The following is a 26,728-nucleotide window of genomic DNA, read 5'->3' on the forward strand; positions in this document are numbered from 1 at the left end:
GCCCAAGGAACATTAAATTACTGGTATTTCCATTTTATTTACTATGGTGTATTTCTCTCGGGTTTGTGCGACTTTTAATGGACGACGGAACAACGGAATAAACTGGACATAAGAAACACACTTCGGGTGTCATTGTCTCCTATTACCCCCAGATGGAACCGTCTTGTTGCAAAGAAACAAGCTCAGGGTTTTCATTGACTTAACATTCTAATGAGTTAAAATGTTAAATCACATTATATTCATTTTTTGGTGTAACTATATTTTATTTTGAAGGCATGTTTAAATACAATTAAATTAAAATTATTAAATTAAATCAATCTAAAATATAAACAATCAAAGTCCCCCCCCTCAGTGGGCCGCGGTAAAATATCAAACGTTGACCGGTCCGCGGCGATAAAAAGGTTGGGAACCGCTGGATTACATGACAAACTCAATATTAAAAAAAAATTTTAACTTAAATTATTTCTTTTATCAATACTTATCATAAGGTATAATATAACCTATTCAAAACTATCTCTTTTATTTAAAGTTTAAACTTTAGATATATAAAACAAATAAAAATTTAATATTCAAACTTTAAAACCCTTAAATTGTAATACAAAAACATGAGAATTTCACCATTTACGGGGCATAGCCTATTTCTTGCCGGCTCATAAATGTTACCTCCAGTGCTGAAAATTCTTTCACCTTCAATAGACAATGCTGGGGCACTTAGATATTTCATAGCTATTTTGCTCAAATTAGGAAAAAATTCTTTTGAACTTCACCACCACAAAAATGGGTCACTATGTCTTTGTATAAGAGGTAAATGTAAATATTTTTCTAATTCTTGATCAAAACGTTTGTTTTGTTTTTTTCTTCCTTTTTAAAAACATGCTCTTAGCTTCTGGTAAACAAAAGAATGAATAATTCATCAAATAAATTAGAAAAATTATAGATTATTCTCCATCTTGATCATCTCCAGAAGTAGAAGCTTCAGAATTTAAATCTTCTTGAGATTTTGAATTATCAACATCATCTAAGCCAGGGATCGCCAAAGTGGTCTATATCGACCCCCAGGGGTCGATATAACATTATTGGGGGGTCGATTAGGGGGTCGATGCGGCTAAGGGGTCGATTGGGGGTAAATGGAAAAATTGAAACTAAAAATCAGAAATTTAACTATACATATTATTGTTTCAATGAATTTTATAGTACAGCTACCTGTCAACATGTAAAATGGCTACGGATCAAGTCGCACAGGACGGACGAAATTGCCGAGTCCGTGCTCCGGTTCTTACTTACATAGCACGTCATGCATTCGTAGCATTCATAAGCTTGTATTCTCAGTACGCTGACTAGCAACTCTATAGTCGTTTTTAGACGCTGTTCATTTAATTTTAGTATTCCACGTAAATTCTGTAAAGCGAATAAAAGTAACTACTACAAGTTTCTAACCAAGTTTCGGTTGCTATTGCTTCACTAGTGACCCAACCACTGCTCACTAGCTGCCCCTTAATGCCCGCTTAATTTACAAAATTACGCTCTTAAAAAACCATTTTTTAAAATTTTTAATTTTAAATATTCATGTTGGAGAGAAAGCAAATCCGAAAAAAAAAAAAAAATAGAAAATTAGACCGGTCGACGTTTGCGGGACTTCTACAAGTAAGTTTCGAGGAAGGTCGGGGTTCCTGGAATAAAGCAATTAGGACAAAAGATTTTTCATTACTACTATATCTCAAGGGGGTAGACCGACTTAANCAAATCTTCCAATTTGCTTACAGCTACAGCAGAATGATTAAAATGTCTGACAATATTTCTGTTAACTCTGATTATAGTTTTCACATTTTGTTGAGAAAATATGCATTTGTTTAGTGTCAGCTGCAGTGTATATGTAAAGCATGATAATGCCTCTAAGTTGCAATTCCTGATTCCAGCTACCATATTTGCTCCAGAATCTCTCAGTACTAAGAATATCTTATGACTTTTGTCAACTTAAACATTGTTCTTGAACACTATATCTGTTCACCGATTTGTGTATCTGTATGGAAACCTTCAAAGGGTAAAATTTGCAAAACAGCTCTTTCTTGCTAAAAATCAACCTTCAACCAGTGGGGCTGTTACATTTAAAAAAGGAAAATTATTTGTAGTTGCTGTTCAAATATCAGCGGTTAATGAAATATACAGTAAGACCCCGCTTAATGCTGATTCGATATAATGGGGACTGCTTGAAGCCTATAAAAAACTAAAAATGTAGTCTGATTCAAATTATCGCAGCATTTCATTGATTCATATATAATACGATTATTTCCAAACACGAACCAATCAGCAAAAGATGGCAATTCATCATAGCAGCGCTATGATGAATTGCAAGAATTCATACCTTCAGCCAAGTTATGGCTGAAGGTATGAATTCTTGGATACCTTCAGCCGTAACTTATTCCACAGGATATTGATGAGTTACTGCAGGTTTCTGGTGAGAGCCTTACCAACAATGACCTTCAAGAACTGGCAGAACAAAGAATTCATGTAGAAATGAAAAATAGAGATTCTGAAAACGAAGAACCCAAAGAATTTCTCTACAGATTTCCTTAGTAAAAATTTGGTAATGATAACCAAAATGATCCAGATTTTGAAAGGAGTGAAAAACAAAACAAGTTGTTTTGGATGCGATCTCTTGCTATCGACATTTGCTTAATAAAAGAAAAAAAGCAACAGAACAACATGATTTTATGGCAAAAAACAAGAATTTCAGAAAAGCCAGGACATTTTCATCACAAAAACTGAACTTTACATTTCTGTGTGCATATGTTTGTCTTATTTAATATATATTATTATTAGTGATGCAATGAATAGTATATTTGGCCTCAGGCCGAATACCTAATATTTGGCCAAACTATTTGGCTTGATTAATGTACTTACAAAAATTGGTGCGCGAACCGCATTATGGCAAGGATCGTGCACCCTGCTCCCTATTGGCCCGCTGTCATTACGCTTCGCCAATCACGTTAATTCTTGACAGTTGTAGCAGACAGACGTGAGCATCATGGCAGTATGTGATAAGTGATGATATCAAATGTGGATAACAATGAAATGACCTACACATGTAAATAATGGAAAAAGAACAGGGAAGGATTGCGAAGTGAACATGTGAAAATAAATATGAAATTGACTTGATAACATAATCAAACAAGTCAAGGCAGCTTAGCTGTCTGGAACTTCAGTTACGATAAATAATTTTATACAATGAAACAAAAAAGTTAATTTAATTTTCAAGTTTATAATAAGGGATGATTTCATAAAAATGCTTTACAGATCATTAATTATTATTTTTTTCACATTTTATGACCTAAGTTTCAATCTAATGTGCCCACGCAGTAAAAATTTTCATACAAATTTTTTTACCCTTTTTCACCCCTTTAGGGTTGAATTTCATAAAATCTTTTCTTAGCATGCCTAAACTTTACAAAAGGAACACACCCTCAAATTTTTAAGATTTTAGCACAAGTAGTTTTGGCTCTGCGTTAATTATCCTATCAGGACCGTTCTATTTTCTAAATTATTAAATTTAATAATTATAATTAAATTAAATAAGAGATGGTGTCTAATGCCTCCCTCTAGTGACAAATTTAGTAATTAATTTAAAATAATTGCAATATAATAACCCAATTATGATCCAGTACTTGTTAGCTTATTACATGTGTACATTGGGTTTATAGATGTTGGTTTGATGATGATATGTATTATTGTTGAAAGTGTTTGTAATGATATAATACATATTTGTTTTTAAACTTAAGAGATAAAATAAAGACAATATTAACACAAAAAAAAAATAAAATAAATCAATGAGTAAAAAATTGTAGTGTATGCCTTATTAATTAGGTTACATTTTAAAGAGATTCAAATTAAAGGCAAAGCATATGTGTGTTTGGTAGTTTTGGAAAAAATTGCAATGACAGATGTCTGTGTTTTTAACAAAGGATTTAGTTTTTAAGATATTTATTCAATAAGTGTTTTTTTTATCTGAATTTAAATTATAATTACTAGTTAACCTTCAGATTATTATCTGCCAGTTTGATACTGGTTATACTATATGATTTATCTCATTATGTTTACCATATGTGGACATTTTAGTGAAAATTTTCAAATTATTAAATTTATTATTGTAATCAATTATTATTATTTTTTTGTTTAGTTTAATTAGGTGTATTGTTTTTTATTATATATGAATGTTACTTTTATAAATATAAAAATAATTTTTCTTTTCTTTCTGTATTTAGGTTATTATCAACCAGCAGGACCTTTAATTCAGCCTATTCATGATCCTTGTCTCATCCATAAACCTGTACCATACCATCCCCAGCATCATCATTTACATCCTCCTCAAAATTCTCATGCATCCTATCCTGATCAGTGCCTCTCACATCATTCATTGTCTTCATCAGGTCCTCCTCCACCCCATCAAAATTCTCATTGTTCAATTGAGGTTCATCCTCCTCCACCTCCACCACCTCAACCACCCCATTATCCTCAGAACAATATAGGAAATAATTCTTCATATCAAATATCTCATCATCAAGTTAATCAAACATCTAGTCAACCGCCTTCATCAGTTCATCATCAACCATATTCCAGTCATGGTCTTCCTATGATAAATTATTGTCCAAATCATACACAGAATCAATCGCATCAGAGCCATTTATATTCTCAGCATGGAAGTCGGTTCTGCCCGGAATATTCGGCATCTAATTACAGAATTGCTTCATCACTTAAATCATCTCAAAAAGAAAGAAATGCAACTCATTCTGTTTCGACTATATCTCCATTACCGACTATGGTACCAAAATCTGAACCTGTAACGCCACCCGAAACCAAAATCAATACACAAGATGAAAAACTTTCTAATATGTGTAACAGTAATCCTCGACAACAGATTTCATCAAGCACGTCTAAAAAGAAATTAGAAAAGCGACTTCAGGAAACAAGAACAGAAGAATCCAGTGTTAGTAATAATACTTCTATTTTCATTCCCTCTGTTCATATTTCAAAATCAGTATCTTCAAATAATGATATTAAAAGTAATATTGTATTAATAAATGAAAAATCTTCAAAAAAGCCTTTACAAAAACCTGACCCAACTCCATGTGAAAAAGTAAGTGATAACGAAAATAAACAATGCAGCAATAGTTTTAATAATAAATCCGATAAATCCAGCGAGCACCAAATTATTAATTCTGTTCAGAGAAGAGCAAGATTGTTGAAACTTCGACATCATTTGAAGCAGTCGCTCCCAGCTTATCCAATTAATATAAATGTAGACCAGGAAAAATATGAATCAGTTGTTACTTCCAAACCTGTTTCAAATGATATTTTTTGTAAATTAAAATCAACACAGCAATTAAGTTCAAATACTATTTCAGGAAAAGAAAATTCGGCTGTTATAACAATGAATGAATCAACAGAAAATGAGAGTGAAGAATCAAGTAAAAATGAAAATCCTTTACCTAAATCAAAAAATGGAGAAGTGATTACATCAAAAGTTCCACAGAAGAAACTGTTTGTATCAATTCCCCGTCTTGTGTTTCCAAAGAAATCTGACAATAAACAGTTCTCTAATGGTTGGTCCTGGATAGGAGAGCCATTTGAAAAGCTGATATATTACAATGTAAGTAATTTTTTTTCTTCATGTTTGTTTGTTTATAATGAAATAAAACTTTACAATAAATAAAAATGCAAATTAATATTTAATATTTTATTATTCTTACAAAACATTTATATATTTAATTTCAAAATTTCATACAATAGTAAAATTGTGGAATTATATAAAATATTGAATTGTTATTTTGTATAAATTATATGGTAGACTCTCAATAAGTTGAAATTCCTTAACTCTAATCTATTTTATCCTGATTCTCATAGACTCAATACATTGTTTTTGAAGTAGTTTTTGATCACATTTCATTAACTCAAAATTTAATACATACAAAATTTGACATGCAATAGTTTATGATGTGTTTTTGCATTTTCAAGGGGCTTGACAATATTATAAAACAGTTGAAGATTGGTACCGTAAATCAATCACCTGTGAGTGATTAAGTGAGACATTTTTCTTTTAAGACCATAATATCATAAAAGCTATTTTTCACTATACAATTTCATCCAGCAAAACAGATTTGTACAGACTGTTGCCCAACAACAACCCATTTATGGATGTAGAAATTCTGGAACAGAATGGGTAGATCTCATTCCTACTTTTCAGCAGATAGGAACACTTATAGATAGATGTCATGAATCAACAGCCAATAGATGTGTGTTTTGTTTAAAATTTATGGCACTTTATGATGAAAATCTTATCCTGTAGAGGAAAAAAAATCAATTTTTATACAGTTGGTCTGTAATTATTCATATATTATTGTGAAAAAGTTTCAGAAGAATTAGAAATTGTTATCTTGTCTGCTTATGGTGAAAACATTTAATGTTATCAAGCATCCATTTTGCTGTTCTGAAATGGACATAACTTTCACATAATCACCCGTAGATGATTAATGTAAAATCTCACTTAAATGTTTCATTTAATTTCCCTGAGCAATTAGGTGATTTATATCTCTAGCTGCATAGTTACAAATACAAAATTTTAACAATGTTTTGTGCTTAAATTAACAATCTTATTTTTAAACACAAATTGGCTAATCAAATCATTGTTATATTTTTAAATTTTGAAAATCTAAAAAAAACATCTGAAAACAGTTATAGACAAACTCATAAATTTAACTGGCAATGTGTCTTCTTTTTTTAAAGTAAACATTGATACTATATAAATTTTACTGTAAAGTTTGAATTACATTATTACTATTAGCCTTTCAGTTTATTGACCTTTTTTTCAAAGTAGATAGAATTGGCAAATGAGAAAACAAGAATTTTTGAAAGCAGATAAGATAACTGTCGAGGATTGTGAAAGAAAGCAAAAAAGAAAAATTCTGAATGATATGCCAAATCCTTCACAATTTAAGTGTTTTCTGAAGAACAAGGAGAATATTTTGGAAAGCTTCAATGAACAATGAATAAATGTGAGTTTTCAGATGCTGAAAAGTGTGTACTGAATTGGTTTATACAGTGTAAAGATGAGAATATTCCTGTTAATAGAAAATTTCATAGAGAAAAACCTGAACAACAGTTTAGATGTACCAGATTCAAAACAAGCATGGGTAGTTGGACAAATTTAAGAAGAGGCATGGAATAGTTTTCAATAAAACTGGTGGATGTTCAGAATTGCAAGAGGAGGATTGTGCAGAGTAGTTGAAAAGTTTACCAGAAATTGTACAGAACTGTAGCCCAGATGGCATTCTCAATGCAGTGTTATGTTCTTGAGGAGTGAGGACATTTTTAATATATTGTAATTAAAATTTTACAAAAAAAAAAAAAAAAACACTTAAAAAATTTTTTTGACAGGTAATGAAACTTTAAAGATTTTTCCAACTAATAACAATAAAAGTTTTCCATGGTGCCAAGATATAATCTCTACAATATGACACAAATAAGGAAGAATGGATGACATTATCAGTCAGTCAGTCAAACATTCATAAGGTTACTGAAGCAGGAAAATTTTTTTTATCAACAATGCAGTGCACATTTGTTAATTTCTACCCTGCAAGCTATAACAGTTCAATCTTTAGATAACAGAATCATTCAAAACTTTAAATTATGCATAAATTTCATAATAATTTTTGATGTTGCTTTAAATAAGTTTTCTGTATCTAGAAATTTACATTATTTTAAATTATATTTATTACATTAGTCCGTTAATCATTGGATGGTGCTTTACAAGACAGTGTTTTGGTCAACAATTTCTCAATACTTCAAATAAATCTGAATTTCCATCAGAATCCACTTCTATAACGTGATTTTTTAAATCAATTACAACCAGAAAATCTGCCAAATTATGAGGCTATTAAAAGGGTAATATAATAATTTGTCTAGCGGTTGGTGGTTAAAACACAATCTCGAGTTAATTTTTATAATTATAATTTTTGGAAGATTCTGAGCTGATTCTTTTCTTTCATTAATTTCTGAATTAAAGTTAACACAAGATGGTAGTTTAATTAGTCTGGAGGTAAAAGGCTAATTTAATAACTGCCTAATAACCTGATGATTTGGCAGAATCCGTTGACTATATCAAAGACGACTGGGTCAATCTCATTATACCAATGAGTGATGAAAAGGTCAGTCAGAGATAGATTTTGTAAATTGAAATAAAGATAATTGTCTGTGATGAAGATTAAAGAACAAATCTTGTCAATAACAAATATTCTGCTTCTCTGCATGTAGGGAAATTCAAAAAGCTCTCAAGTTTTTAAGGAACTTTCTAGAAACTACATCATTCATAAAACAAGATACTTTCAAGGCAGTTGACTGCATTGTTAAGCAAGAAATAATGAATCATTGAAGGCAAACTCATAAACAGGCTTTTTTCCTCATAAATCCAATATATTTTATTGTTTGTATTTTGATATTTATGATCTTGTTTAAAAACTTTTGAGTTATGGAAACTGCCATTTTTTAACTCATCTTTTCTGTCCCTTTCACTTTGAGTTATTGAGAGTCTGCTATATAATTGTAAATTTTAAACAATGATAAAGATAATGAAAACTCAGAGAAATGCTTTTAGAACATTTATGCACAGCGCAATTGATTAATGGTAAAGGAACAAGTGAGAAAGGCAGAATTGCTAGTTTCCTGTAACAATTTGTCGACCAAGTTCTAATTTTGACTCAATAACATGATGTTAGATTAAGTTGCTCTTTTCAGTCCACATAGAAATCATAATTGACTAATCAAGGATATATCATGCTATCTTGCTTCAATTTCCAAAAAGATTAAAATTTTTAATGTTCATAAAATTTCTACACTTAAAAATGTTCCTGAAGGTTCTGCATGTAAAGTGTAGAAATTTTATGAACATTAAAAATTTTAACATAATAGATGATATACTATAGTTTGATTAGAAGAAATTTTTGTGATAATCTTTAATATATAAATTGATTTAAATCTTTAAATAACAGCTTAGTTGAAAATTTTTAGTAATGAATATATTTTTAATAATATACCTTTGATACTGTTTTAAGTATGTGACTACAGTAAGTTGTTGCCTCATCAGGATAACACCTCTGTGTCTTTTCCAATTGACACAGAAGCCATGATGGTTGTTTATTTAAATTATTAGTTCACATAAGCAGTCGTGTGTAGGCAGTCAGATTTGGAATGGAGGAGGTCTAAGAGACAGCATGGCAGAAGAAAAGCACTCGGAAACAAATTAAACAAAATTTGATAGAGGATATATATTCTGACATTACCAATAGGACTTTGATGATGAGAAAGTCTTTACATGAGAGAGAGAGAGTTTACAATAGACTCATGTTGGTAAATACCTGAGGTTATTGGGTTGACATTCATTGAAAAGAAGTCATTTGGACCCATCCGATCAGAACGTTCCAAATCTGAAGAGTTTTGGTTTGGACAGTTCCCTATTTACTGAGAGGGAAATAGGGGATATCTTCGCTTAGAGTGTGTAGGGAATATATCCGTTGATATATGTGTACTAACTACACTGGTGATATATGTAGCACTAACACAACTAGCCCGTTTGAGAAACTGGCAAAGGTTGCCCGAATCAGCTGTTCATTTGTATATTGAACAGTGAAATACAGGCAGGAAATTAAAAGGTTGCAGGAAAGCGTCATTTCTAATGCTGAGAATTTGTAAGAGGAAACTCTCTCGCATATGAAATTTGACATGCATTAGCTACAGTTCTCTCAATATTTTGAATAATTTTCTCTAATTTAGTCTGGGTTCTCACAAATATGTTATGTATCATAAGGTTTGTTTTAATTGAGAAATGAGAATTTAGCTGGATGATGATACACTCTAATATAGGAGAAGCCAATATTAGACAAAGTCAATGTGTTGCTGTCAAGAATGAATATGCATTGATAATGAAATTTAGTACAGCATGCTGTTGCAAATTTTATTTTTTCCCCATTACATTCTTGTAATCAAATTTTAATACAGTGGGTGATCGGTTAACGAACAGTTCGGATAACGAACACTTTCGTGAAAGATATTTATGATCGGATAACAAACGCTTTAGTAAACAAACATAAAAAGAAGCAATGGAAAATAATGAATACCGATTGATTTTCCCTTGTCTTCAGGTAACAGTTCGAAACTTTTTGGAGCACTGGAGACGTTAACATTGATAATTGACGTAATACCAATCAGATAGTATTCTTCCAAATTTTGAAAGTATCCCTTGTAATTCCAGCTTTTTGTTTACCTTTCTGACAAATAATCTTTTATAGTATTTGCAAGACTGTTGGACAGGCACTTGTTAAGTTTTGCATCTGGGTTTACTTACAAAAGGTGAAAGTTTAACTGTCCCATCGGATATTCATTAACATTTTAATACCAAATTTTGAATTTCATCTGGGCCTTGCATTTAAATAATTTTTTGTGGACTAGTTGATTTCTGTTCTCTGAATTTTTTATTTAAAAAAGAAACTGATAATATTATGGAGCCTAAAAAGAGGAGTGTCAAGAACTGTGCTCACCATAGTAAGAGATAATAGCCAAGGTAGAAAGTGGGCACAAGATGTCTGATGATGTTAGGCAGTATGGCTTGAACAGGTCTACAGTAGGCACAATCTTAGCTATGAAAGATATATCAAGAAGTCTCAAGCTGCCAATGGAGTAATGAAAATCACATCTGAGAAATAAAGATCATTTTACAGCTCACAATGTGAGCTCTAAAATGACAACAAAAGAACTCAAACTCTCAAATGAAGAATACCAAGAAACTCAGTGAGATGTGTTTTCTTTTGAAAAAGATGACGGCAAAAGAGGACCAATGCTGACATCTGCTACTAAAGATCTTTTGAAGGAGTTAGATGATGTCAGAACAACGATCATCCAAGTGACATCCAAACCAGAATAAGGTTAATGGGGGTTGGGAATCTCTACAATTACAATACTATTAATTACTTCCAAAAATTTCTTAAGAAAAGAGAAAAGCAATCGACTTGGACAGATTCTTTAACCCCCACAAACAGAAAAAACACGACTAATAAAAATGCAAGACTGCATATATATGTATTTTTACTATTACATATAAACAAACGTAGTAAAAAAGTATATATTTTTTATTTTTTGGACTCTCAGGAACGAATTAATCAAATTCCTATAAAAACTTATGGTAAATCGATAATCAATTAACAAACAGTTCAGATAATGAACAAAGTCTGGGAACGGATTATGTTCATTAACTGATCACTCACTGTATTTTGCTAATTACTGTACATTTATGTAAAAAGAATTAGTTTTTTGCACAAGTACATTTGTTGTCAGAATCATGGCCATAAAGACAATATTCCTTCAAATTTTACTTTTTTTGGAATTTGATTCTAACAATAATCAGTGGAATGCTATGAGTTGGCTAATCTTGTTATTGCATGTAGATCTTACAGTAAAGTGGTTATGTTCTTTATCCAGAAGAAACTATAGTATATTTCATAAACAATTTAAAACATAGGGTTACAGTTAAATATATTTTATGGTAGCATAAACATTTGTTTTAGAGATGTCAGAATGATACATATCTCAGACTCCAGATTTTTTTGAAAAATAAGGAACAGCATGACAAAGTATTAGACTATTCATTTTGGGTTAATTTTTTCTTCTTTTCTTTTATTGGCTGTTTCCTTCTATGTTTGATATCAAATAGTCTGATATATTACATTTTATTATAGTAAAAAGTTCAGTCTCCTAAACTTCATAAGTTTCAAAATATTTTTGGTACTAATTGCTGATTTGAAATGCATTATTAATACTTTAGGATATAAAGAAATAGGTAGGAAGTTAAACCTGGGTGCAAAAAGTTTATTATGGTAAATTGATGCAGAAAGGGTTTTCATGTTTTCTAAAGACATCCTTATTCCTGATATCAATTGGAGGAGTTTTATCACGACATTATTAGATTATTACATGTAGTTTTGAATTCTTAAGCACTAAGTTTAAAAGTTGACATATCTAATGAACAAGTTATATAATTATGGTAAAATTTATAAAAGGTAGATGAAAATTACAGAGATGTAATGTATTACATTATATTAAGCATAGTTTGTGATTTTTTAGAAAATAAACAATTAGTTTGTCTTCACAGTTCAATTTAAATTATATATATAGTTACTATTTAATGAGAAAATGTTTTTATTTTTAAAAATGAATAAAAGTAACTAAATTATATTGGTTAATGTTTAAATTCTAGCTTAATAATTGGACTTTTCAAGACTAAAAAAATATTGACTTTCAAGAAACTAACTATTTTTGCATTTGGAAGTCTGAGGATGGACGTTTTCAAATTAATCAATGTTAAGAAATTTTTAAAAACCTGAGAAAGAATATATTAGAAAACATTTTAATATTTATTTTATTATATCTTGTACAAAATAAATGCAATAAAAAAATTTTTAATCTGGTAGTTTATCCTTTCAGGATTTTAACGATGATAAATATACTTTTTAGGCTGGAAAAAATAAACTTTTTTATTTACTTTTTCTATAACTTTCCAGATACTCAGCAAAATTATTGTTAGTGTTTACTATGATTACTATTATTATTATCCAGATTTTTACAGATATGTTAGAAGAATGTCATTAATAATAAAACCAGTTCTGATCTGAAGTGGAACATTTGTATTTATACTATCATTATGGCCATTCTATAACATGCATTATTAAAGAGAACTATCATTTCGAACTCAATTTACATATCTTATTTCTTGTTTTCTGAGGTAAATTCAAATATGTTTTTGTGAATAAGAAGTAATGATAGTTATAAGAGATGTTTTATTTCTGTGTGTGAAATAAATAGTAAAATTAATTATTGTTTATAGAAAGTGCATCTATTTTGTTCTTCATAATTGATTAATTGAATAAAACCTGAATCTTATGATTTATTGAATAGTACAGTAGAACCTTGAAAACTCGGCCTAATGTGGACAGAAGGGTGGCCGAGTTTGTGAAAATGCCAGGTTATCGGGAATGCAGTTAAAAAAGGATAAGTATGCGTGTTTCCTCAGAAAATAGTGTACTGTACTTGTATGTATTGTTTGCTGGAGAATACAACAGAGAATAAACTGCCCAAATACCCTTAAACAAAGGAAAAGTATGTCCTTTATGAAGGCATAGAGCCTTTACTACATGAAAATGAAAATTAATGAATACATTGTGTACAGTAATTTACCTGATAAGACAGACCTCAGAAAAATACTTTATGAGAGCTTTTATACTTTTATAAAGCTGTCTATAATGAAAATTAATAATCCTTAGTTAAAGGATTTTTTTTGCCCTGCCAGGGTGTGGCTGAGTTATCCGGAGTGCCGGGTTATTGAGAGCCGAGTTTTCGAGGTTCTACTGTATCTGCTAATTATATATGGCTATGTTACAAGATATATAGGTGGGAATAGACTCAAAAAATTCAGTAACTAATGAAATTTTAAAATCTTGTTTGCTGGCTGCTAGTTTAATTATAAGTCACTAGTAATTACTGGATGCAAAATGTAAGTGGAACAAGAACATTATAAAACTTAATTTTATCATCTGTGATACTTTTTAGCAGGGGTATGTAACATGTCCAGTTGTGCAAATAAGGTTTGCAAGAAATTAAAGTGGTCTCAGAGAAATTTGGGGTAGAAAAATTTTTGTTATTATTATGACAATAGCTGTAAAAAACATTACATTACAAAGATCTAATATTTTAAAAGTGAAATGGAAACATTGTTTAGTTTGTTTCATTATTGCCTATTGAACTGGTCTTTGTGATAGAACCACAGTTCCAACTTTTATGAAAAGTTGAAACAAAAAAAAATAACGATATAAAATAGCTAAATAGAAATTTTAACAAATCTATAAAAAACATTAAAATGGACAAAAAATTACAAATGATATTATAAATAATAATCTGATTGTTTTCAAAAAAAGTTGATAATGTTTTAAAATATTTTAATTAATTATATATTGACTCCCAGCTCTCAGGAGAATGATCATACAGTTCAAGGAAACTATCAATCAATTCACAAATCATTAAGATGTACCAAATCTATTGTTGAACAGTGAATGAATAATGTTACAGGCTCCAGTAATGCATGTATAGTGTCATAGTGGTGTATGCTATGGCAAAGTGTACTAAAAAAGTTTGTGCATTATTAGCTATGTAAGATTAGCCAAAACCAGCAGTTATATCAGCTGACAAAGAAAACTTCTCCTTTTTTTTGGTGTTTGTGTTGCCAAAGTGTCATAATGGCCAGTTTTTGTGCTAAATTTTTAGTTTGTTTTACAGAAATGTCTTTTGCATATCCTGAAATCTTACCATACCAGATGTGGTTGCATTTGGACTACTAAATAGACCCCGAGTGCAAGTTACTCGCGCACCATCCTGGTGGCGAATATTTACATAGGAGTTAGCTAAAGAATGCATATGCATTGTATCTGAGGCATTTTGAAAACCGTACCTAGCACAGTAAATCGCTTATTGTTTTTTTCATTTGTATCTGAGTTATAATAATAAGATATCATAAATATATTATATATAATATTAATTAAGAATGAAAAAATCAAATGTAAATTGTTCTGTGTTTGGAAATTATCTATTAATTAAGGTTACATTACCTCAATCATTTAAAGAAAATTATCCCAAAACAAGAGTAATCATTGACTGTACAGAAATTAAAACTGAAAAGCCATCATCAGTTCAACATCAAATTCAGTTTTATTCCTACTATAAATCTACTTATACTATAAAATATTTAATTGGAATTGCCCCCATCAGGACTTCAATGCATCCTCCAATTATAAATGAGTGAATTTTTTTCATTTGAAAACACTAAAACTATTTACTTAAAATACTATTTACAATTGCAAAAAGTAGAACATTTGCATCTTCTCTAATAGTGAACAAATGAATGTCTCATCTTTTTCCACTTTAAGAATTACATTTTGTTTATCATTTTGTTTACATTTAAAATTGAATATTTGTTACATATAAAGCTAATTGGATTTTGTGTATAATACATGCTATTCTCTTTTATATAAAGTTTAGAATTTTTAAACTAAATATTTTATAAATACTTTTCTGAGAACCAAGGGGGTAGAGCATCAAGCTTCTCCCCACTTATCAGCAGCTCTGTCAGAGATGGCTGATAGGGGAGCAAAAATGTGAATGGGGAGGGGTAGCGAGATCATGACAAGGTACTGGCTGTACTCAAGGATGACACAGCATTAAATATAAAAATAACGTTTGTAGAATTTCACCGGATGAAAATTTATTTTAATCCAGCAAAATTCTACAAACAAAACTTTTTTTAATTCGTCACCAGAGGGATAAGGCCAAAATTTACATTTAACAGCGCATTTATCAAGTTGATAAGGACCAAAATTCCCTAACTGGAAAGGATGCAAGTTCAAGACGTCTGTAAGGCCGCCAGTTCCAATTTTTTACTTTTAATGTTTTAATTGGATATTTTTGTGTGTTTTTTTAACGAATGTTTTAGCCTGACGACCTAGTAGGCTACAAAGAAAGGTCGGGTTGTCGAAGGTGTTCTGGAACACATGATCAGAATAAATGGTGGTTTCAAAAAATAATTTTTGGACAGACTGTGTCTTTTGTGATTATAATATAAAAATAACGTATTTAATTATCTAAACTTATACAACGAATACAAATCAAAAAGGTTACAATAAGGGAATAATTTGTCTAATAAGACTCTAAAACTAAGATATCTAACTCGAAAGACCTACAGTAATATGGTCTAAGATCAAGCTATGATCGAGAGAGTGACAAGGAACAAAAGAGAGAGAGCATCAAAATTTTCTAATTGATTAACTCGCGGATTTCCGATCTCATAATATAGGCCGTGTGTAAAACGAACCAGATTGGCGGTCCTCTCCTTTCAATCAGGTGATTATGGCGGGAAGGCAGGGTTGCAACGGACGGAATGACGGTGTGGGTCTGGTGTCTCCCTGATGTCCACTGTGGGTATCTGCAGGCTGTCCGTGCCCGGTGGTGCAAGTGCAATCCTTTTTTTATACACGCCCTGGAGGGGATCATCAGGGAAAAATCTGATGCAATCACCTTTGCGGAACGGTTCTTTTGATTTATTACGTTTTCTACCCGTTATTGATACACTTTCCCCTCATAAATTTGACAACAGCTGTCAACTTCTTAAATTAATTGCTGCAGGTGGCTAAGATCAGAACATCTGTGGGCCACCGGGGTGATGATTGTGTTGACCTTTTTGTTACTCTTTATCATGTAACAGGTGGAGATTCTTGTTAATTGGGTACTTTGTTACAATGTACAAATGAGGTGGAAATGAATAATCTCCTGTTATGAGGGGAGAATTTCCACATTTGTCCTAACCATCTTGAAGGTCACCTTTCAAAGTGATGCAGTACTCTGAGGGGTCAAAAGGTCTAGCTTCAACAAAACTGGAGGAAGGAGGGAAATAATGATGAAAAATGTTTTAAGCCTTTAAAACTTCCAAGAGAGTCTGAATCCTCACACCTTATTTGTCTTGAAATCAACAAATTTTTATCTTTACATGTGTAAGGGTATTTAATTTTGAGTAAACTTATTTTATCTCCATTTTTGCATATACCATCAGGGCTTGCACAAATCCAGGGAGCTTCATTACAAATGATAACTCCTACATCAATTATTCTAATATTTTTAAGCAAAAATAAATTTTTTGCAATTTTTTCCAATTTAATTCCATAATCAGTTGCAATTGTTTCCTTGACTGTATTATTTAAAAATCTAAAATCCAATTTTTCAAAATTGCTTTTTGTTGTTTTTATAGAATGAGCCATAGAGCTGCTTAATCTGTATCCTTTGTAAATGAACCAATCTGGACATCTGCTTTGTTTTCTTGTGAGATAGGCTATTTGAGCAAGTTTTGAAAGTGTGATAATCACATCATCATTATAAAATTTTAACAATTTTTCTGAAATGATAAAACTAAGAAAACTTAATCCATTTAAAAATGTTATGTTTGTAGGTAGTTTTTCAACAATTTTATAACAATTATTCATATGTTTAATTACACCATTATTTGAAAGTAAAGATTTAAAATATAATTCCTCACATTGTTCATGAACTGTGTTGATTAAATCAGATAGCAGCACTTGACATTGTGCATTTTCATTGAATTCAGCTCTCAACATTCAATAAAGAGCACAGTTAATGTGTTTTACTCTTTTGATACGATAATGATGCTGGTATTTTTATCCTTTTTGGAATTACACAATTACTAAGGTGACATCCACCTGATGTGTATATCTTATGTTGTTGAATTCCCCATTGTTGTTTTCCACTGGTAACACTTTTGTTTTTATAATTGTTTAATGCAAAAATCGTTGCTGCTACATGTTTACACTGACCATGGATATCTCTCTTGCACTTACACATTGCTGTAACTATTTTTCTATCTGCTGATAACTGAAAATTAATTTGTTTTAAAAATAATTTGCAAAACCTGTATGAAATATTTTTATTGAAGAATAACTCAACAGTATATAGCTTAATAAAAGTAGCAATATACAATTTTGTTGTCATGCAAATCATCCTCTTTGTTTATTGCAGAGAGGTTATGCTGACATCTAAAATTATTTAAAAGTGCAAATTAGCAATTTAAATGTAAAAAATGTCTTATATAAATAATACAAATATAATGATTTCTCATTCATTTTCATTTGGAGTAGGCAAGTAGCTGTAGCTGTACTTCTTCCATTTTTTTAATTTCTTTAATTGCAGCTACATGCTTAGCCTTTGCAAGTAAATTCCTTTCTTCCATCTCAAAGGTGTAAAAAATTTGTCAGTATGGACTGGTTGAAAACCACATGTTAAAATTATATCAGGCATTATTGACTAAAAGAGGAAAATTACACTCCAGTTAATGAAAGTTCTATTTTTTAATTGTNAACAAAGGAAAAGTATGTCCTTTATGAAGGCATAGAGCCTTTACTACATGAAAATGAAAATTAGTGAATACATTGTGTACAGTAATTTACCTGATAAGACAGACCTTAGAAAAATATTTTATGAGGCATAAAGCTGTCTATAATGAAAATTAATTAACTAAGGATTTTTTTGCCCTGCCAGGGTGTGGCCGAGTTATCAGGAGTGCCGGGTTATCGAGTGCCAAGTTTTCGAGGCTCTACTGTACCATAAAATTATTTCTTAATGGTAATACAGTATACTGCATCTATTATGATGATGATAATTTATTATTATATGTATAAAAATGCAAACTACATGTTTAAATCAACTTTATTTACATTATTATGTCTAAGTTTGCATCAATGTAATTTCAAAAATTATCTTTTATAAAAAATTTCTATTTATCTTAAGTTTCAATAATGGCGGAACTTCCAGTTTTGAGAATAATGTCGAATCAAAAGCCAACAAAAGGTTAAACTAATCTATGCCAATTAAAAATGGTTTAATTATTTCTTTATAAACTATTTGATATAATATGTTATATTAAATATAATAGAATATTTAACAGTTTAACATGAAGTAATTTAAAAATGAGTACATAATAACTGATAATAACCGATCGTCTTGAGTGCATAATACTATAATAACTGATTGTCACGTCGTTTAAAAGTGTGACCACCAAAGTCAGGTGGTGAGAGTATCACCCACAGTCGTTCTAGGAAGTGGACTCTGACCCTAGGACTGAACACGTAATATTTTCTTTGTTAAATAAAATTTGTAATCTAATTTTGTAAATTTGGGAGTGCTTCAAATATGACGTTAAAACAGGGTTTTATGTTGTTACAAGTGGGTTTTTTAACATTATCTAGTATAGTAAAATCATGGGACCAATAAAAATTGGACATTATATTAGGGTTGTCATTACATCCGATGACGTTATAATTGGGTTAAACTGTGTTTGAAAACACTTCACCACTTTCGCAACAACAGTTTTTTATGCACATTAAAGATTTTACCAATTTCAGTAAAGGTCTTTTTTTCTTTCAAACACATATCTACCATTCTTTGTTTGATATTGTATGATATTTGTATTCCTCCAGACAACTTAGTTGATTAAATGGAACCTAGATGTGATGTAGTGATCAAAAGCTCTGGTTATGCCACAAAATACTATTTTGTCCCAAAAATACTGGACAAATCTGCATACTTCCTTTGGTAGCTCTACTTTTGTCACAGTGTAAAATATAAAAACTTAATGTAATAAATAATGTAAAGATTTACAGCTTTACATAATTTATGATACCAACTTATTATTATTATTTTAGCAGATTATTATTTATGATGTAAAAATACTCAGTAGCAGAAACCAATCTATTTACTTACTTGGAGTATTAAATTTATGCCCTCACTGATTTTGATAAATTTTAGCACAAAAATAGTTTTATAGTTTTATAGTTATATAAACATAATCATCCAAACTGTTTTATTCTATGGGCCATAAAGAGCAAATTATCAAGGTTTAAGAATTAAGCTATCTATCCACATAGTCTGTTGCCATTGGCTAGTTTGTAGAGGTCTGCCCTATGACAGACAAATTTTTTGGCATTTAACTATGTTATGAATGTAATTTTTTTTTCTTTTGAGTGATGAATATTTACAAATAAACGAATAACTGATATATTTTCCTGCTTGAGTCTGTTAAGAGCAGATGCTCATTTTTTCAGTGTGTGATGATTCATCCACTTATAGTTGGAAAACACAAAGAAAAAAATCAGATGACAAGAATAAATTTTTGTTATTAAAATTAAATCAATAAGGAAACTCAAGTTGAGTCCAATCTAACATTGCCACATCTAGAACATGTTAATCCTTTTGTAGTTTTATGAGAATTGTCTGCAATTATCATGATACATTATGGATTATTGTAAGAATTGGTAAATATTACATAGTTGGTAGCTAATCCTTTCATGTTTAAGCATAACAATATCAATGCACTATTTTATAACAGGTAGAATCAGTTTCTGAAACAAATAGTCTATTTGTAAACCAATTATTTGAGACTTTTGAAACTATGATGGATGGTCTTGTGTTCCAACAGACTTCCTTCATAATCAAGAAACCGTATATAATCTACCTTCATTGTGTTCCTGTATGATTAGCTCTCTTAAGCAATCTTATCTGTACTTTTAATGATGACTTTAAATATTAATCACCAACATGCACATCTGCAGGAGGAGGAAAATGAGTCACTTTCTCCCTCTAGGATTGAGTAAAAAATTCTACAAATTATAATTGTAAAAGTGATTGAGATATGTGACTCAACCATAGGATGCTTTGACACAATACTATATTCTATAATCTACAGTAGACCCTCCTATAATGCAGGTTCCTATAACGTAGATTCCTATAACGCTGAGAAAAAGTTGTGACAGTATTCATATAAAGACGCTAAAAGGGATGCGTAAAACGTGGTAAAACGTCATTGCCAACTCATCATCGCGGACGAGCAGCCGAACTACTTTCTGCCGTCCAGCGCCACGCTATGGAGAGTTTAGACGAGTAAGTTGAGTTTACTATCGTCTGTACAGTATGTAAATTAGGTACCGTAAGTCTAATACAGCACTGTAATTTTATACATTTCTTGTGAAAGAAACATTTCTTATTCAACGGCCATAAAAATTATTTCTATTAATGATGTCTCCAAAGTTCAACGAATTTTTTGCAGAAAAATAACATCAGAAATCACGGCCGCCATTTGGTGCACTGCTCCGCAACGAACACAAGCTTAATTAAAATTAATTAATTAAGCAATGGCGACGTCGAACGGTGCACACTCAGTAAGTAATCCTACAATTTTTTGTTTAAAGCATAGTTTATACGGATTATTCCCAAAAAATTATACATATTTTGGAAATGTTAAGTCGAATTAGTCTAGAATCGATTAATTTTATGGAAGAAAACCTTTCAAACAGCTGTAGTCCGTAAACTTCACATGTGTTGGGCTGCGATTGTCTCATGTATTTAAGGATTCTTACAATGCAAAATTCGTATAATGAGGAACATATCTACACATTATAGGGGGGGTCTATTGTACTTATGGAAAAACCCCCAGAAAATTAAATAATTAAATAAAAATCTATTGATGTAATTATTTGTCTCTAAGCTTTGTCTCCCTGGAAAATTTTCTGCACATGCCCATGATCATCAGTAAAAAAGTCATGAACTACTGTGTTGTGGGATTGTAAGGTAGCCATTGTGCTGAAAGCAGACCAACATCCTAACTGGAATTGGCTAACTCTGAAAAATCAAGGGTGTTTAGAGGTCCAGACAAGAGAACATTGCACCACTGTAAAATTAAGTGTACATATTCCAAATGGGTAGTGAAGAAAATAAAGTCAAATTAATTGCCAAATTAAACAGGAGGTCATAGCAGCCCGATAATATGTTAAGTAACAATCTAAAAATAAAAGAATTTTACAAAATAAAAAATATGTATTAATTCAAGACTTATGAGAGGTAATAGAATGTTGAAAGAGAGTCCATCTCTATATAATTACTGTACCCCTTTTAAAGATTGTGAACATTTCTGTTTGTTCAAGATCCTGACATCATTATCATTGAACATCATTAACCTGAACATCATTATCATTGGCATAAGTAGCTAGTGCAGTTGTGGAGACCACTTTCTGAATTGTATATTGATGCTCCTTTATCCTCATTTTCAGGCATCAAGCAGTAACCCCAATATATTTGTACAGATGGTTCATCCTGTGATCCTCTATAGGGATAGTATAGATCTCCAGCATAAAGCTACTTTCCAATGGGTCCTTATCATTTCTGATATTTGGAAAAAAACAGTTGGCAATCTCCTGTAAACAATCCTGTTATTTGTGTAGAGGGAAATTCCCTGAAGATGTTAGCTAGGACTTTATCATACATAATGACCAAAAAGGACCTGTTTTCTGATTATAAGAGCTGTGTGGGATGTTCTAGATGTGCATTTTAATCATGCACACCTCTTACATAGCTCCACCCAGAAACAACTTCTCAGACATTTAGAGCAGGTTGAAATTTACAAGGCTGCCCAAAAAGGCCACCATAGCAATGTAGATTCCTTCCCCCCTGCATGGAACTCATTCTATGAACAATATGTTACAATCCTCTCCCCTTCTCTGTTTCTTACACCACCTCCCTTCTTCACTCTTGTTCGAAAATCCCCATTGTTTTAATAGCTGTGGGGTCATTGAGTCTAATGATGCCCATTCAACACAGGCGAAAACATTAGCTTTTTCACCTTTTTCTGCTGATTATTTTGGTTTTTGTGACCTTTTTTTTTTTTTAACAATTATGTATGTATGTAAGCAAAGAATGGAAAACATTCCCATGCAGTTGCTGCACAAGTTTGTATCTTACATGCCATACAACTCTTCAAAAGCAAAAAGGTAATGCTATTTCATGGTGATTACAGAATTTTAACAGATTGAACAAAGTTCAAAGAAATGTAATGCAAAAGCTCTGCAGATAATAAATTATATATTTTAATAGCAAAGTATTTTCCAAAATATGAGCTGATATGTTTGTATGGTTTAACTTTATAATAAATTTTGTTACAGAAATAAACACCTGTACATTGCACTATGAATTATTTCAAGTTTTTATTAGTGAATGAAATTCATTGGAAGCATGGTTTTATTTTTAATTTGTTAAATTGTTTTCAAACTAGATTGTAGTAAAAGGAAGCATTAGATGTATTCACTTGATAAAAAAAACAAATGAATATATTTGATTTAAAATTCTTTTTGATGACTACATGTTGATAATTTAATGATTTTATGAGAGCATTTTTTTTATCATTAATAAATTTCATTGTATAATGTTCTGATATACAATTTTCTGAATTTAATGAATCGTTATATAAAATTCCTTTGAATAAAATTTTTTGAAAAATAAAACAATAACATTTTTATGTTTAAAAAATAATGTTTTATATTTAAAGTGATATATTTTAATAAAATATATCACTTTACTTCTTATACTGCAGTGATTTGTTTTGTCACTACATTATATCAAATAAATAAATCATTAACATATTTTAGTATATTATTTTAGATGTATTTTGGATGGCTGAGTGGCAGCCCACCACTCTAGGAATTTGGGATCGAATCCACACGGATTGAAAATCGCCAGGATTTTTTCATCCACATATTTTGAGCCCTGTCTCACCAACTGGCCAGCTCATTATGGGCCTGACTGAACCCATAAAGGCTGGTAAAAAGGTTCTCTTAGTGCCCACAGGGCTAAAAGAGTTTAAATACATATTTCAATTAAATTTAAAAAATTAGACCAATTTTTTGTTCTAATCTATAAAAAGTTTTGCAATAATAAATGTATAGATATTTAAAAATTTAATTTCTTTTTATAGCTATTATTTCTTTAAATGATTTATGTATTTATCTAATATATTTCTTTAATTGGATTAAGCTACTTTAACAAACACCTTTTATCCTATATATATAAATTATTTATTATTTATTTGCTTTCTAAAAGACATTTTTTAATCTTTACCTTATTTCCTTATTTTTGTGCATATAATGAAAATTATCAGAACAAAAATAAAACCTTTACATAATCCACTCCTTCATATATTGGGACATTGCTTCATAGACATAAATTCATAATTGCAATTTAAAATTTAAAATTGGCATATAACCATTCCAGTCATATAATCTAAATCTTTTTCAGACTGTTCTTTAAATGCAGATAACTGCAGGTTATATTCATAAAAGTATGGTTAATATATTTCAATTGTTTGTCTTGTACTTCCTTAAACTTTTACAAAAATATTTATCTTCAAATTGTAGAAAGAAATCACATTTGGAAAGGAACAAAGCTACTAAGTTATAATTATCAGGTAATCTTTGTGTTAATGAAATGTACAGTCAATTTTGAAAAGGTTTTTACATTAGCAAATCATAGATCAGAATTAAAAAAAACACATCTTTAAAAAATCCAGAAATGAAATTTAATAACATTTTTGATTCGTTTAAATAATTCAAAAAATCCGGTTGCATCAACCATAGAGACTCTGACAGCTTGTCTACCACATGGTGGTCCTTTTTATGAAAGTTAGTTTTATTAAGGGACATTTATTCGTCTATTTTTACTTTTTATTGTTTATTTTCTTTCTGTATCTATTTATTTATTAATCTCAACTACGATTTTGGTTATTTATTTATTTATTTTAGAATACTTGTTATCATTTATTTTTAAACTTTTGTATTTATGTCCTATTTTATTGTAACTGAAGGTGATCAGATAAACTGATTGAAAACATTATTAAATTTCATTGCTGGATTTTTTAAAGGTGTGTTTTTTTTTATTATAAATATATGGGCATAGATCAGAATTCTAATATCTTACATCATGTAATACCAACAACTATTTTACTTGGGAAGTTGATATTGGGAAAGACTTTAAATAGACTTTAATTCAGCCAACCAATGAAAAAATTTTACATAAGCTGAGAAAAATTTGTACAAATTTATTTTTATATTAGCGATTCCCAGAAAGTACAGGTTGTATAATGTAAAAGTATCTCAGTGATTACTAATCATTGATGTTTGTTTAAACAAAATGTAAAATTTTAGGAATTGGCTGGCAACATGTAGATGGGTGAGCAAAAATATTACTTAACCAGGTGCAAGAGAGATGTTCATTGTTCTTGTTTCTGCTTGACTAGAGTTGCCTATACACTGTAATATGAAGAACCTATGTTTTTAGTGAAAGAGTATTTCAGGACCCAATCTGTATGTCCAATGTTGACAAACCTTTACAATGAAATTTCAAAAGGAGGTGCCAGTGAAAAGAGCAATTCATCTATTGGTGAAAATGTTTTGTAAAGCAGATTTCACCGTAGATAAATATGTCAGAGATTGGTTTTAACTGCACATGTAATGATGGATATTCAGTCATGACTAGGCCTCCTCAAAATCACTCAGGAGATTAAGCCAATAAATGAACATTTCCCTTGGTTCTGTACATACAGCTATGAGGAAAATATTAAGGTTGTATCCATACCAAGTGCAGTTAGTTTGCAAATTGACACCTGATGACTACACAAAAAGGGTCAACTACTGTCAAAACCTGATATAAGACAACATTGGCAATTTGGATCTCATGTTTTTTTCAGAGATAAAGAGAAGTTTTATCTAAATGTGTATATCAACAGTCTGAATTACAGGAGATGGGGAACTGAAAATTCATATTGTTTATTGAAACACCTCAGTAAGTAGGGGTGTGGTATGTGGTGGTGTGTCCTTTCCAGTCAATGAGTAATCAGACCCAATTTTTTAAAATCACACTAAATGTGGAGTCCTACCAGGAAATCATCCAACAATTCATTTCTTTACTGCAAGAGGATGAAAGTGATTGCTGGATCCAGCAAGATAGTACAACATGTCACACTGCTTGATTGACTATGGAAATTCTGTGGGAATTTTTTGGTGACAGAATAATTTCTACAGGACTGTGGCCATCAAGATGAACACATCACACACACCATCCACATACACCCTACAACACTTACAGATGAAAATAACCAATGCTATCCATCCATAGATCAGGTGTTATGGAATGTTGCAAGAAACATGGTGAAATACATTAAATGCCTTAAACTGGAGGGATATCATTTTGAACACCTGCTGTAAATATAATATTTGTGAGTACAAAGTGTTTTTCTTTGTTATTCATCTCTTTATATGGTACATTCACATTACCAATGTTATTACTTTTAGACTGAACACACTGTATTTTTCAATGATGAAATAGTGTACAAATATATTTTGCACAAACTGGATAAAAATGGATAAAAAAAAATCATGCCTTTAAAAGATCCAGTAAAGAATTTAATACAATAAAAACGTTTTTGATCAATTTTTATTTTATTAAATTCATTACTGGATCTTTTAAAGGCATGATTTTTTGATAGTGTACAAATTTTATTTTGTAATTGTGCTACTAAAATTATTATATAATAAAAAGAATTATTATAAATAATTATGGAATTTATTAAGAACTATTTTCAAATAAAAACTATTTACAATTTGCTTTTTTTTATTTATCCATTATAATGAAATAAGTTGAATGGCCTAATTATATACTGTATATATATTATTTATAAGACAGATAAAAAGGGCAAAATGTTTTGTTGGTTTGTTGGAAAGAGTACAGAGAGTGTTGAGTTGCTTATTGCTCCAGCAGATTTGTTATAATGAGATTTCAACTGTACTAAAAACTGCTCTTATATAGATCTTGTAGTTTAATCTTACAGTAAAATCTCTGAAGAAAATATTTTGAACATTGTATTTTTAAAATAAAATCTTCATGACATATTATTATTGTTATTGTTTTAATTTTGTATTTATCTTTGTTCCATTTCCAATTCTGATTTCAATTTAAACTTAGAAATAAAATTTATCTTTACTCATACTATAGTTGAACCTAATTACATATATATTACATAATAATGTTTACTTATCTTCATAAGTAACAAAACAAAATAAACTAGAAACAAGAAAATAGTAATTTATGATATTTATAATATACAGTTAAAGTTTTTTGAATACTTAACTAGTAACAGTTAAATCTCACTACAAAAAAAATTTTTTTTAATGATTTGTGATATATATTCTGAGATAAAATGCAT

At 30.3% G+C, this 26,728-nt stretch overlaps 1 protein-coding gene across 5 annotated transcripts in view; it reads left to right on the forward strand.

The window, feature by feature from the left end:
• Nucleotides 1–12,442, forward strand: part of LOC111631080 (putative uncharacterized protein DDB_G0291608) — an 82,234-nt gene extending 69,792 nt beyond the window's left edge. For 2 of the 5 annotated variants that reach the window (XM_023375277.1, XM_023375283.1), the window contains exons 3-4: nucleotides 4,260–5,644; nucleotides 6,869–7,422. In XM_023375277.1, the coding sequence (XP_023231045.1) occupies nucleotides 4,260–5,644; nucleotides 6,869–6,913 (1,430 nt within the window). In that variant the 3' untranslated portion in view covers nucleotides 6,914–7,422. Of the gene's footprint in view, nucleotides 1–4,259; nucleotides 5,645–6,865; nucleotides 7,423–12,295 lie in introns of those variants that run through there. The other 3 variants (XM_023375289.1, XM_023375296.1, XM_023375304.1) reach the window with 3 other exon arrangements.
• Nucleotides 12,443–26,728: the final 14,286 nt, after the last annotated feature.

This window comes from Centruroides sculpturatus, unplaced genomic scaffold (genome assembly GCF_000671375.1).
Source record: "Centruroides sculpturatus isolate CEXI.00-Female unplaced genomic scaffold, Cexi_2.0 scaffold20, whole genome shotgun sequence".
NCBI lineage: Eukaryota > Metazoa > Arthropoda > Arachnida > Scorpiones > Buthidae > Centruroides > Centruroides sculpturatus.